We start from the raw sequence: 14,741 nt of genomic DNA, 5'->3' as shown, positions 1-14,741 counted from the left end.
GATAGAGCGTTGGTCTGTGGACTGAAAAGTCCCCGGTTCGATTCCGGTCAAGGGCATGTACATTGGTTGCGAGCACATCCCCGGTAGGGGATGTGTAGGAGGCAGCTGGTCGATGTTTTTCTCTCATCGATGTTTCTGGCTTTCTATCCCTCTCCCTTTCTCTCTGTAGAAAATCAATAAAATATATTAATATATATTTTTAAAAATTATCCTCGGGTGAGGATTAACAAAAAATAATAATAAAAACAGTTTCAGTAGCAAGAATTCAAGTTTTTGCTACAAATTTGCTCAAGTCACAGACCCTAGAGCCATGCTACCAAACCCTGGTAGTTCAACCACTTACTAATGTGTGACTTTGGGCAGGTTATTTTAACCTCTCCATGCCTTCATTTTTTTCATCCATAAAATGGGGTCAGAATAGAATCTACCTCTTAGGGGTTCCCCCCCCCCCCTTAGATATATTTTTATTTATTTCAGAGAGGAAGGGAAAAGGAGAGAGAGAGAGAGAGAGAGAGAGAGAGAGAGAGAGAGAGAGAGAGAGAGAGAGATTGAGAGAGAGAGAGAGAGAGAGCGCGCGCGCGCGCTTCTTGCATGCTCCACACTAGGAATCGAGCCCTCAACCTGAGCCTATGCCCCCACCAGGAATGGAACTGTGATCTCCTGGTTCATATGTTACTCAACCACTGAGCCACACCCACCAGGATTGTTGTAAGCATTAGGATTGTTTGTAAGCATTAGGTAGGTTGTTATTTATAAAGCCCTTAGAGTAGTGCCTGGTTCATACTAAGTACTATGTATTTTTTAATTTATTATTATTATTTTTTAAAAAATATATTTTATTGATTTTTCACAGAGAGGAAGGGAGAGAGATAGAAAGCTAGAAACATCAATGAGAGAGAAACATCGACCAGCTGCCTCTTGCACACCCCCTACTGGGGATGTGCCCGCAACCAACGTACATGCCCTTGACCGGAATCGAACCTGGGACCTTTCAGTCCACAGACCGCTCTGCCGCTGAGCCAAACCGGTTTCGGCGTGAATCATTATTATTTTTAAATATATTTTATTGATTTTTTTACAGAGAGGAAGGGAGGGGGAGAGAAAGTTAAAAACATCAATGAGAAAGAAACATTAATCAGCTGCCTCCTGCACACCCTTACTGGGAATGTGCCTGAAATCAAGGTACATGCCTTTGAACAGAATCAAACCTGGGACCCTTCAATCCTCAGGCCAACGTTCTATCCAATAAGCCAAACCGGTTAGGGCAGTACTATGTATTTTAAATTACTTTAAGCCATCTATATAACTTAAAGCCTGTGTACAGGCCATATGCCTAGGATTCTTAGGTAGAAGAAACCCAGAAATTTGGTGGGATAATCATTTTCTACAGCACGCCCAAAAGAATTCATACTCTATAAAAATAAACACAAGAAGGTATTGCATGAGAAATTTCAGTTATGTGCATAGTTGCAGCCTTAGAGACTAAGGAGAAATCATATTTAATAAATGTGCTGGCCAGGACCGGTTTGGCTCAGTGGATAGAGCGTCGGCCTGCGGACTGAAAGGTCCCGGGTTCGATTCCGGTCAAGGGCATGTACCTTGGTTGCGGGCACATCCCCCTTGGCGGGGGTGCAAGAGGCAGCTGGTCGATGTTTCTCTCTCATCGACGTTTCTAACTCTCTATCCCTCTCAATTCCTCTTTGTGTAAAATCAATAAAATATATTTTTAAAAATTAATAAATGTGCTGGTTGTGGAGGAAAACATCCCATATGAGACTGAATATTTAAAAGCAGGTTGTTTTTTTAAACAAGAGTATGTCTGTTTCTATTTTAGAATCTGAATTACCCAGAACAGAAAGTTGTGACTGTTGGGCAGTTCAAAATTGGTTTGATCCATGGACATCAAGTTATTCCATGGGGAGATATGGCCAGCCTAGCCCTGTTGCAGAGGCAGTTTGATGTGGACATTCTTATCTCAGGACACACACACAAATTTGAAGCATTTGAGCATGAAAATAAATTCTACATTAACCCAGGTTCCGCCACTGGAGCATATAATGCCTTGGAAACGTGAGTAGTATGGAATTTGTGAATTTAGGGGGGGGTTATAAATTTAATAATTGCTTGTATGACATTTCATAAAAGAGAAATGTAATCATTTAAATAATTATAGCCTTTCTGGCCATATTCTTTTGGTGATTATTCTTTTTAATATTTAACAATCAGATTTCTCCTTGAATCCAAATTGTCATATTAAATAGAAATTTAACTCTGGGGAGGGAGGGGATATGTGGGAGGGAGGGAGGGAGGGGGGCAAAAAAAAATCATTAAAATATATTAAAAAATAAATAAATTAATTAAAAAAAATAGAAATTTATAGTGCTGTGGCTTTTTAGTACAAAACACTGACATTCTTTATATCTCCTTCCAGAAACATTATTCCTTCATTTGTGTTGATGGATATCCAGGCTTCTACAGTTGTCACTTATGTGTATCAGCTAATTGGAGATGATGTGAAAGTAGAACGAATCGAATACAAAAAATCATGAAGCCAGGCCTGTCTTGATTTTTTCTGTTGTTGTTTCTTATTAATTCCCCTGTTCAAATCAAGTAATTAAACATTTAAGAGCCACAAAATCGTATCACTTTTATAATATTTTTCAGTAAAATATATCGTCTTCTGTTAATACAATGTCTAAGCTTCTTGTAAACTATAAGAATTTATTTAGTTTAAGTATATGATTTCTATGAAAAAATGTCCCCCCACAGTAAATGGTTACATGTTAAGAAAAACTTATCATTGTAAATATCTTCAAAGATGATATTTAGAACTTTATTATAAAAGTAGTGCATGAGAGAAAAGAATCTGGACTTTCTTGTATACATTTTTCTCTTCTCCAGAAATAAAGTTGCCTTTCATTTATACTTTCTTGATAATCTGTTTTAATTTTTAAAAGCCATAAAAATGAGAGACTAAATGAAACTGTGGACAAGCATTAAAGTTGACTTTTTAGAGTTCTCTCATTTCTTAGAATATTCTGGGTCATAATGTTGGACTCTGATTTCATTTTCTAAATAATATGCCATATGGACATATTAAATCAGGAGAGATCCTTCAAACAGTTGCTTTAAATTGCCCCATTTTTCAAGTTTTAACAAAAAAAATTTTTTAACACTAATGTTTAGAAGGGAAGCAACCTAGAATGAATATATACTTAAAGAATCCTCTTATTAGTACAACCACCCCCAACTTAATCTAGTTTGAGAGGCCAAGTGTTTGTGTAGCAATTTTCATAAAATAGGGCAAACTGACATTTCCATTTTTCAGTTGTATTCAAGCAGCAAATATTTATTAAGCATCATTTTGCAATCCTGGGTGTTATCTCTATTAAATGCTATGCCATATTAGGATATTTCAAGACTTTCCCTCTGCCCAATCAAGAAAATATTTGTCAGATATTCTAATGTTGCTGTTTTAGGACTTATTGTAAACACAGAGAAAATTATACAATGTTGTTGTCAGATTTAAAGAAAAAATAATTCAATTTTAAGTGACAAAAATTTTAATTGTATCTAGCTAGAAATAAAAGCATATATTTACACAGAGACTTTATTACACAAATAACATTGGAACATGGAACTACATCAAACCAATTACATAGTTTAAATGTTTCTGAACAAACCAAAATTACTTAATGACTTAATGGTAAATAACAGTATCATCCTAAATGTAGAGAGGACACAATTCACAAACCCTACCCCTACCTTTGGCACATTATCAATATATAAGACAAGACTGTCAAGTTAACATCAGATGTTCTCCCTGTTCTTCAATTGACATTGATTGCATACACTTACTTAGTAAATCTTCCTTTATTTCTTCATTGGTGTATGATTCAAAATCATTTGTAGAAACTAAAGACATAAGAAAAAGAGTTTATAATGTCTGTTTTGGAAACAAAATCGTATTTCATCCTAAAAATTGAGATTTGTATATAAGAACAACCTTCAAAATGACCTACCTTATTAATAAACCTTTAGCAAAAACAGATAGCTTACATTTTCAAAACTTAACTCCCCTTTCCCCCAAATCTTTTACTTTTAAAAATAATACACTCAATACTGCTCGGCCAGAAGATCACAGTTGGATTCTGGTCAGGGTATATTCTCATCATTGATAGTTTTATCTTTCTCTCCCTCTCCCTTCCTCTCAATTCAATAAAAATTTATTTTTTAATGTTAAAGATAGCCAGTGCTGTATTCTAGCCAATTTAATGTACAATAGTACAGTAAATTCTGTTACTAAGTTCTATTTTTCATTTGCTTTGTAACTTTATTTTTATTGTTAACACTATTACAGACATTTCTATTTTTCCCCTGCCTCAGTCTACCTCCAGCCAGCGCCTTTTATTTTTAAAATCTATTGGTTAGAGAGAAATTAGTTTCAGCACTCTCCATCTTAAGTTCCTTCTTATCTCTCTTCTCTTAGGAACCACAGGGATCTTTCCTTTGCCTGGGGTTTTCTCCAGCTGTTCTTTTTGGAACCAGACTTGCCTTTATCCCTACAGTTTCCTTCAATTCTTAGATAGGCATAGTATGGTATTTACAGCAGAGCTAAGTGGTACTGTCACACTGTGGTAGTAACTAGGAAATGATGTAACTTCCACTTAATCCTTTCCATTTATCAATTCTGAGGAATACTTCTGAGCATTTGGTCTTTCTTCTCCCTTTGTTTTCTTCATTTGTGCTATTCCGTAATTGTAGAAGGATCCTTTATGCCGATCCTTCCCAAGTCTAGATTTGTCTGAGTTGCTCTGTCACCTGCTTGGCTTGCTTCCACTGGTTTGTTGAGTAGTATTAAAATGGTATTGGTGATAATAGCCCTTTGTAAACTATTTGATGCAATACAAACTATGTTATCCTTCAAAAAAAATGGCACTACCTCATAAAGCAAGTGCTAGGCTTGGAAAAAGGCATGTTTTTGTGAATCTGAGTTCTGATATGATAAATTCTGTTAAGTCTCTAACCTTGATATTATACCTTTTAAAAAATATATATTTTTTTTATGATTTCAGAGAAGGAAGAGGGAGAGAGAGATAGAAACATCAGAGATAAGAGAATCATCGATTAGCTGCCTCCTGTACATCCCACACTGGGGATTGAGCCTGAAACCCGGGCATGTGCCCTGACTGGGAATCGAACTGTGACCTTCTAGTTCATAGGGGGACATTCAACCACTGAGCCATGCCAGCTGGGTAACATTATATCTTAATTTATAATTAGAAATATTTTGAATCTTACTCTTCTGAGCAGTGTGTTCTTTTAAATGAAAGCAGAAATATATTCATGTTTAGTTTTATTTGGAGCAGTACAAGCAAATCACATTCTAAATTTTCAATGGGTTCTGTAATATAAATTAATCTATATTGAGTTTAATTATTTTTTAAGCATTAAGTATTTAAAAATGCCTGTTTTTCAAATTCTATATTTACCTGATTGCATGAACAGTCTGCCTGGTTTTCTAAAAATCTTCAGCGACTTACATCTTGTTTTAGACACATATCCGGTTTTTAAGCTATAAGAAAAAAAAGCATCTTAATCACAACCAGCAAAGTGAACAGCTGCCTAATGACTGTGGAAGGCTATACAGAGTCTCTGTTAAGCTGCCAGCATCACCAAAGAGCCCTTTCACCTCCTGAATTCTCCTGTGATTTATTAACCCTGAAATGCAAAGCTAACTATTATGCAGGTTGAATAATTAGGCTTCTTATCTCATTTTCCCTCCTTTTTTGTTCATACTATTTCCCTGTGCAGAAGCAACCATATGCTTCTCCTTTTGGAAGTGTTTGCATTATTTTGAATTTGAATGGGAATCACTGAAAAGGGCAGTCTTCCATATCTCTAGCTGACCAAGAAATGTTGACAATTCCACGAAATAAGTTCTAAAAGATGTGGCATATCCCAGTCAGCTCAATAAAGGGACTGTAAGAACATCCTTTTGTGTTTTTTGTCCAGCCGCTTTTGAACTTAGCAAAGGTCAACATAATAGGGAACATAAGTTTTAATATCATTTTGCTACCCTTCAAATGAAATTGGGGTACATTTTCCTCTTTTTAAACAATAAGAAGCAGACCTTCCTTTGTTTCTCACGGGTCGCCAAAGGGAATGCTGTATGATCATTTCAGGTGCAGATGCCGCTGCGATGTTGGAAGGCACCGAGTCCCCTCTCTCCAGTTGGTGTCGCCACGTAGTGCAGGGGTAATGCTGCTTCTGGGAGTGATGAGAACTGAGGTGGCTCCTGTGATGAGTGAGGACGCCTGTCATAGAAATCACTTCAGTTAGAGGACCGACCCTCTCTTTTCTTGTGACAACTAGTAAGAAACTAATTGCAGGTGCACCTGCCTGGCTTGTGAGAGTTGTGCTGGATCATATGCATGTACTGCCTCTTCATTAACACCCTCAGATAGTTCACATTACAGATCTTATCAGTGCTGCACAGATAATGCTTCTGGCCTATGGTGGGGTCTGGATGCTAAAAGACAGAACAAGATTTATAGGCGTTTATCTGAAAGGATGAATGTTTAGCAGAGTGTATCACCTGTACGTTTTACTTAAGCAAATTCAACTATTAATTTGGCCAAGAAGAGAGAGAAAGAAATGGCCATTTAAATAGCACATGTGACTCTGCTTGCCATTTCCACTCAAGTGATTCAGATGCTCAATGAGGTTTGAGGGCCAATGCCCTAGAAGAGTGAGGAAAATATGAATCCACTGTTATGACATTGAGGCTGTTTTGGGGTGTATGTGTGTGCGTGTATGTGTGTGGTGCTTTTTTTTAATTGGCTTTATTGGGGTGACATTGGTTAATAAAATGATATAGGTTTCAGGTGTACAATTCTATAACACATCATCTGTGTATTGTTTTGTATGTTCACCACCCCAATCAGTGAGTCTTAATTCCCATGAGCCTCTCAGTGAATATGAGCATCTCACCTTTATATAAAGTATCAATAGTATCTAAAAGCAACCCAATTACTCTACTTAGTTTAACTAAAACAAACAAACAAACAACAAAAAAAAACTAAGTCTTTTCTAGAACCATAAGGATAACTGAGTTGGACAGATGGAGGGATAGTCTGATGGGCTCTGATATAAGTAATTTTGACTAATATTTTCACTGTATTTGCTGATTTTAGAAGTTAACACTTACCTAAAATGCAAGACTCCACTACCTATGTGCCCTGCACGTGCGCACTTGTATACACACACACACACACACAGGATTTACTGAACTGGATAGGTAATAATCCAGAGGAAATTCAAAAGGTTGGCCTGAAAACTACCAGTTGGCACAAATCTTTAGTAAGCCTAATTTGTGTTGCTCTGGAGAGGCTACCCTGCCAGCTATAATTTTTAATGGGTAATATTGGACAATAGTTGTATTAAGGCTATTGCAATTTACTTCCTTCTAATTTTGTAGTCTTTGAGAAAAATCTTTATGAGGTTGGATTTCTATCTCTAGAATAGAACTTTCCTCAAGTGTCTTCATGTTTGAGGCATTGAGTTTCCTACATAAAGGTACATAAAATCTGAAGGCCATAAAGCCCTGAAAGAACTCTTATGATAAGAAATCTATAATAAGCCGAAACCGGTGTGGCTCAGCGGTAGAGCGTCAGTCTGCAGACTGAAAGGTTCCAGGTTTGATTTCGATCAAGGGCATGTACAAAGGCAGCTGGTCGATGTTTCTCTCTCATCGATGTTTCTAGCTCTCTCTCTCCCTTCCTCTCTGTAAAAAATCAATAAAATATTTTTTAAAATCTATAATAAAATTCTAGTATCCATGGTTGACCCAAAGATTATATATATATATATATATATATATATATATTCCTACACAATATGCTGGATGCCTTGTCTTCTGCAGTGCCTTACCCTCTAAGTCAGTGATTTCCAACCAGTGTGCCACAAGAATTTGATATCTGATTATTTAGTTGAAGGCACTGGCCCCCTTCCTCTTTTTTTTAATTTTTATTTATTTATTAGAGAGAGAGAGAGAGAAATTTGTTATTCCACTTATTTATGTATTCATTGGTTGATTCTTGTATGTGCCGTGACAGGGTCAAACCTGTAACCTTGGCGTATCCAGACAGTGCTCTAACCAACTGCGTTACCCTGCCAGAGCCTGACCTCTTCCCTTAGATTGTCAAATTGTAAAAGTGACAACAGCTAACACAAAAATACCAGACCGGTGTGAATGAATCAAAACTATACCTTTTTTTTTTTTTTTTGTCAGATCAGCAAAAAATATATTTTTTGGTCTGCTACAGTGCTACAGAATTTTAAGTAATTAGTTTGTGTGTGCCATGAGATATAAAAGGTTGAAAATCATTTCTCGCTGAAACTGGTTTAGCTCAGTGGATAGAGCGTCGGTCTATGGACCGAAGGGTCCCAAGTTCAATTCCGGTCAAAGGCATGTACCTTGGTTGTGGGCACCTCCCCAATAAGGGCCATGCAGGAGGCAGCTGGTTGATGTTTCTCTCTCATAGATGTTTCTAGCTCTCCCTCCTCTCTTCCTCTCTGTAAAAAATAAATATTTTTTTTAAAAAGAAAATCATTTATCTTAAGTAGCTTGTCTATATATATAAAAGCCTAAGCAACAGTTCAACTCTCCAATCCAGTAGCTATGATTTGCACTGACTGCCTGGGGCAGATGCTCACTGCAGGAGCTGCCAAGCTGCAGTGACTTGGCAGCTGCAGTTCTCAGGTGATGCACCCAGAACCAGAGAGGAGAGAGCCTGATTCTGGGATGCATCACTTGAGAACCGCCCTCTTGCAATCCGGGAGCCCAAAGGGGATGTGGAGAGCCAGATTCAGCGCTATCCCCGAAGGCCAGGCCGAGGGATCCCACCGGTGCACACGGGGCCTCTAGTCTTCAATAAAAAGTCCAGCTCTGAATACAAAGAGTATTGGTATTTAAGTAAAGAATTGGTAGGTAGTTAGCATACCTTTACAAAGGACACATCTGTCATTGATTTAGGGATGTGAATTGTTTGAATTTGAGGAGTTTTCCATAACTCTTGGAGCTTGGCTATATGTGAGTTCATTTTGTGTCCATCTTTGATTCCATCTGTAGGCAAGGACATTATTATGTGAATTTCATGAGAAAGATCAGTTCAACAAATTATTAAGGTCTATGTATTTACATGTGTCAGTGATTATTCTGGAGTAATAGCATGGGCTGTTAAAATTTTTTTAAATTGCTTTTAGAGCAAGAGAGAACGAGAAACATGGATGTGAGAGAGAAACCTGTTGATGGACATTTGGATTTTTCCAGTTTTCGACTATTACAAATGAAACTGGCAGAACAGATTTTAAGTTAAAAGTTTTTACTTAATAAAGTGAATTAAATAAGCACAGTTTTGTTTTTTAATGTTATTGATAACAAAGGCCACTATAATTTTTATATTAAACTTTAAATTTAGTTATTTAAGTTTTGGCATAATGAAAGACTAACTAGTTTGTCAACAAATAGAAAAATCACCTGGAAAATGTTGTTATGATCTTTAAATCATCATTTGGAAATTGTAACAATAAAATGAACACTAATTCAACATTCAGGTTTATTATTATTTTTAAAAATATATTTTATTGATTTCATAAAGGAAGAGAGAGGGAAAGAGAGAAACATCAGTGATGAAAATCATTGATCTGCTGCCTCCTGCACACCTCCTACTGGGGATCAAGCCCGCATCCCCAGGCATGTGCCCTTGACTGGAATGGAATCTGGGACCCTTTGGTCCGCAGGCCAACACTATCCACTGAGCAAAACCAGCTAGGGCTCAAGTTTATAATTTTAAACCCTTATTGACGTCATAAATGTGGGCTAATTCTCTAAGAGTATATCTTTTGTGTCCCTGCTAATAAATATTTCTAAGATGCATATCATAGCCTGGTCTAAAATTTTAATTGCTCAAAAGCTTGTTAGCATTTCGTTACAGAAAATCAAACATTTAAAAATAATACACTCGAAACAACAAACAACCTAACTGAACTATGGGAAAAGGACTTGGATAGACTTTGGATGTCTCCAAAGAAGACACATGAATTGTCAATTAGCAGATGAAAAGATGCTCACTATCACTAATCATTAGGGAAGTCAAAACCAAAACCATAGGGAGATTCCCAATAAGGATGCCTATCAAAAAGGAAAAAAATCCAAACAGAAAATAAGTGTTAGCAGGGATGTGGATAAATTGGAACCCTGTGCATTGCTGGTGGGAATGTGAAATGTGCAGCTGCTATAGAAACAGTGTGGCAGTTCTCCGAAATATTAAACATAGAATGACCATATGAATCAGCAATTCCATTTGAAAACAACACTATATATATATATATATATGTGTGTGTGTGTGTGTGTGTGTGTGTGTGTGTGTGTGTGTATTTGTATGTATGTCTGCATTTTTATATCTATATATTTACAGGTATGTATGTTTTTCTTAGGTAACTGTTAGGACTATACAATTTCCAAGGAAAAGCAAAGTGAATCCAGGTTTATATATCATTGAACTGAAATTGCTCCCTCCCCAAAATTAGTGAGACATCTTTGGGAGGGCATCTTATCCTCTCAACTCCAGCCACTCTATCCTTTACTTCAAGGGAGAGGAAAACAGCAGCATTAAGAATTATTTTGTTCCTTGAGTTTGTTCTGTTTAAAAATTTCCCTTCAATCTGTGTTCTCTTCTTTTCAACCAACATCAGTTATAAACACAGTTTTCAGATTCATTGCTATTTTGAAAGATTATTTTTAAAATACCCGATGTAAGATATCTTCATGGGAGACAAAGTACCTGCTGATTGTTCTCTGAGAAATCTTCAAGACTAAGATCACCAAGGAGGCTAATAAAATCTATTTTTAAACCTCTTTTGTGTGAGAGTTGTAGCAGAATTGACTTCTCTGAATCATGTTATTATAGGTATTATCTGATTTATGTGCTCTACTCACCAGTACCTTTGGAATTCTGATAATAAGAATGTCCAGCTGATCTGTTAAAAAAAAAAAAAAAAAAAAAAAAAAAGGATGTAAATAGTAGGTGGTAACGACAAGTAACTGACAGCTTTACAAGCATTAAAGAAGGTATCGGGTCTAGTAATAATTAATGTCGTTTTTAAACATTCGTTTAAAATCTTGCTTGGCGTTGACTTGTATTGACATAACCTTCAAACACGTGGTATCTACAGAACGTGTGAAGTGCAATTAACAAGTTTTGCTTGAAAAAGTTTGTGTTTGGTTTGGTTTTTGTTGCAAAACTAGGGCTAAGAAGATGGCGGATGAAGAGCATATTCGGCACTGCATGCTTTACGAGTTCCAATTAGGAAGAAAAGCAAGTGAGGCTGCAAAAAACATCTGTAGTGCTCTTGGTCAAGATGCAGTTAGCGCCAGAAAATGCCAGCGTTGGTTTGAGAAATTTCGCGAGGGAAATTTTTCGTTAGATGACAAGAGTGGTCGAGGCCGTGTGTCCAATTTTGATCAAGAAGCTCTTCAAGCTCTTTTGGTGCAAAATCCTCAAATTACCCAACAAGAGCTTGCGACAACTTTAAATTGTTCACAAAAAACAATTTCCAATCAATTGCGTGCACTTGGCAAAGTCCAAAAGTTTGGAAAATGGGTTCCTCATGAGTTGACCGACAACAACCGTAATCAAAGAGTCACAATTTGCAGTTCGCTCCTCTCTCGTCAAAACCGTTTGCCGTTTTTAGAGCAAATTGTTACCGGAGATGAAGAATGGGTGCTGTATGTTAATTTGGCCTCAATGGTTGGACAAAAATGAGGCTCCGCAGCCCACGCCAAAACCTGACTTGCATGCGAAAAAAGTGATGTGTGTTTGGTGGAATTTTAAAGGAATTCTTCATTATGAACTTTTACCATCTAACCAAACCATTACAAGTGCAGTGTATAGTGCCCAATTGGAAAGGTTAGCCCAAGCTTTAAGAGAAAAAGAACCCGCGCTGATTAATCGGAAGGGCGTAATTCTTCACCACGATAACGCATGACCGCATACTGCAAGAATCACTGCTGGAAAACTGCGCCAGTTGGAATGGGAAGTTCTCCCTCAACCTGCATATTCTCCTGATATTGCCACTTCCGATTACCATTTGTTTCGTTCTTTGCAAAACTTTCTTCTTGGAAAAAAATTTAATAATGAAGAATGCCTCAAAATGCATTGACCGAATTTTTTGCATCAAAATCACAAGAATTTTACAACAGAGGGATTAAAATGCTTCCTGAGCGTTGGGCACAAGTAGTAGAAAACAACGGCAACTATATTGTTGATTAAATTTTGTTGTATACTGCCGAAGCCGGTTTGGCTCAGTGGTAGAGCGTCGGTCTGCGGACTGAAGGGTCCCAGGTTCGATTCCGGTCAGGGGCATGTGCATTGGTTGCGGGCACATCCCCGGTGGGTGTGCAGGAGGCAACTGGTCGATGTTTCTCTCTCATCGATGTTTCTAGCTCTCTATCTCTCTCCCTTCCTCTCTGTAAAAAATCAATAAAATATATATAAATTTTGTTGTATTGTTTAAATAAATTCGATTTAAAGTATTAGAAAACGACATTAATTATTACTAGACCTAATATTTTAAATGAAAAAAAAGGACAATATTGCATTTGCTTTATACTTTTCATTCTTCTATCAGACAGAATGTCTTACAAATTTTCTTGTCATTCTGGTTATATATCCTAACTAGAGACCCAGTGCATGAAATTCGTGCGTGGGGGTGGGAGAGTGTCCCTCAGCCCCACCTGCACCCTCTCCAATCTGGAACGCCTCAAAGGATGTCCTACTGCTAGTTTACAGGGATCAAGCCCGAACTGACAGTCGGATATCCCTCTCTCAACCCGGGGCTGCTGGCTCCTAATCACTAACCTACCTGCCTGCCTGCCTGATTGCCCCTAACCATTCTACCTGCCGGCCTGCTCGCTCACCAACTGCCCCTCTGCCAGCCTGATCACCCCCAACTTCCCCCCGTGCCAGTGTGCTCACCCCCAACTGCCCCCCTTGCTGGTCTGCTCTCCCCAATCCTTCCTCCCCACTGGCCTGCTTTCTCCCAACTGCCCCCCTGCTGGCCTGCTCACTCCAATCTGCCCCCCCCCCCCCCTGTCCTGATCACCTTCAACTGACCCCCACTGACGGGGTGAGGGGCTGATGGCTGTTTGCTTATCCTCCTTCCCTCTCTTCCTCCCTCCCTTCCTCCCTTCCTCCCTCCCTCCCTTCCTTCCTTCCTTCCTTCCTTCCCTTCTTCCTTCCTTAGTTCATTCTCCTGATATACTAGGATCCAGCACTTCACTAAGCACTGAGAGGAACAGAAAAGAAACACAACACCCCATCTCATCTTTAAGAAGTCTTCAATCCACCATATATTAAAAAATAAAAATAATAAAAAGGCCTGGGTGCAGCAGGCGCCGTGGCTGTGAGCCGCATTGGCAAACAGCCAGCAGCTCTCTGTTTTAGGGAATAACTGATGAAAGAAATGAGGAGGTACTGCCTCCAGCAGTGACTTTAACTGTCTTCAGCATTAGGAAATAATAGTAAAACCCTGCTCCAAATAAAACAGATTTATGAAGAAATGAACTGTGTGAAGAAAATGTCAAGTACTTCTAATATTCATAGTCATCTGTTTCACTGACGATTATGAATCCCCACTTGACATAAAGGTGGCTCATGTCACACACAGGGAACTGATTTGTTGACTTGGGAGCCCTCCATGGAGCCAAGGACGCTTGTCCCCGCAGCCTCCCCCTCTCACCCGGGTTTGCGTAGCGGCCTGGTAGCCAGGCCGCTTTCCCAGCAGGCCTCCCAGCGCCCCCTCGGGGCAGAAAGACGCACGCAGGTGACTGTCGCAGTCGCCGCGTTGTCATTGCCCCAAACCCTCCTCAGAAACCCTTCCTTTGAAACAGTGAGTCGGCTTCCCTCTTTCCCATCCCGGCCACAATAAAGGTTCTCCCCGCCTCCCTCTCTCCAGTGCATTGGAGCAGCCAGCTCCCAACCCCTCCTCCACATGGGGGATCACGACCCGGCCGGTGCCCGTCCTCCCTCACCCCTCAGGGCCCCGCAGCCTCACCCGCCTCCGCCACCCTCGGTCCTGGCCACCGCCGGAGGCTCTGCGGAAGAGCTGCAGTCCGTCCAGGCGGACACCGGGCCCTGGCCGAGCATCTCCTCCCGGGTGCGGGGACCGCGAGCTGTGTGCGGGGGGAAAAGCTTTCCCTCTTCCCCTCCTGGGTCAGTACGCTTGCGTCAGGTCGGGAGATACTGGGGGTGCAGAGGCGGATGCTGGGTTCTAGCCTCCTCTGGGGCGTTCCGGACACTGCCCCCGAATAGCTCCGGGACAGCGGGGAGGGCAGGTCCACGATCCTAGAGTCACATTGGGGAGGAGCGGGAATTCTTCAGAGGACTACGCGTTGTTTGCACGTTTGCATCTTTTTGGGGAACGGTTGCGTCACGGAAAGGAAATATTACATGCCCTCCACAACAGGAAGTGTCTTCCACCTCAGTATTCCAGACCCTCAGCCAATTTGCAAATCTCGAATGTCACCGTAGGTGTCAACCATCAGTACGCAGACCAGGGACCCAGGCTCCCCGCGCAGGAACGCGGAGCGCTGGCCGTTATCCGTAAACAGTTATCACCAAGGCAACCAGGCTTCCCCGGTCTCACCGCCGCGGGTTTGGACCAGCCACCTCTGCGCG

The 14,741-nt window shown here is 39.8% G+C and overlaps 2 protein-coding genes across 5 annotated transcripts in view; one reads left to right on the top strand and one right to left on the bottom strand.

Moving 5' to 3' along the window:
- Positions 1-2,925, top strand: part of VPS29 (VPS29 retromer complex component) — a 10,336-nt gene extending 7,411 nt beyond the window's left edge. For all 3 annotated transcript variants that reach the window (XM_036449359.2, XM_036449357.2, XM_036449358.2), the window contains 2 exons: positions 1,835-2,070; positions 2,432-2,925. In XM_036449359.2, the coding sequence (XP_036305252.1) occupies positions 1,835-2,070; positions 2,432-2,549 (354 nt within the window). In that variant the 3' untranslated portion in view covers positions 2,550-2,925. The remainder of the gene's footprint in view (positions 1-1,834; positions 2,071-2,431) is intronic.
- FAM216A (family with sequence similarity 216 member A) lies at positions 2,574-14,741 on the bottom strand. 2 transcript variants are annotated; one of them, XM_036449336.2, is made up of 7 exons: positions 14,119-14,741; positions 11,003-11,043; positions 9,006-9,127; positions 6,403-6,532; positions 6,134-6,317; positions 5,493-5,575; positions 2,574-3,915 (listed from the first exon to the last, which is right to left on the bottom strand). In XM_036449336.2, exons 1-7 carry the CDS (start codon positions 14,208-14,210, stop codon positions 3,800-3,802), a joined length of 768 nt encoding a protein of 255 aa, XP_036305229.1. In that variant the 5' UTR covers positions 14,211-14,741; the 3' UTR covers positions 2,574-3,799. The 2 variants fall into 2 exon arrangements, with proteins under 2 accessions (XP_036305229.1, XP_036305231.1); XM_036449338.2 differs by having other exon boundaries at positions 11,009-11,043.

This window comes from Pipistrellus kuhlii, unplaced genomic scaffold, assembly GCF_014108245.1.
Source record: "Pipistrellus kuhlii isolate mPipKuh1 unplaced genomic scaffold, mPipKuh1.p scaffold_m20_p_20, whole genome shotgun sequence".
NCBI classification, from domain to species: domain Eukaryota; kingdom Metazoa; phylum Chordata; class Mammalia; order Chiroptera; family Vespertilionidae; genus Pipistrellus; species Pipistrellus kuhlii.
Note: the sequence above shows the minus strand (reverse complement) of the source record. Positions and strands in the feature narration are given on the sequence as shown.

What these genes read in the sequence shown, in the direction of transcription:
- FAM216A (XM_036449336.2), bottom strand. Translation starts at nt 14,210, where the DNA reads ATGCTCGGCCAGGGCCCGGTGTCCGCCTGGACGGACTGCAGCTCTTCC. An exon ending in ACCGAGGGTGGCGGAGGCGG is followed by an intron (nt 11,044 to 14,118) that starts GTGAGGCTGCGG and finishes TTTTTTTAACAG; the next exon opens with ATCAGCTGGACATTCTTATT. An exon ending in CAGATGTGTCCTTTGTAAAG is followed by an intron (nt 6,533 to 9,005) that starts GTATGCTAACTA and finishes TCTGTCTTTTAG; the next exon opens with CATCCAGACCCCACCATAGG.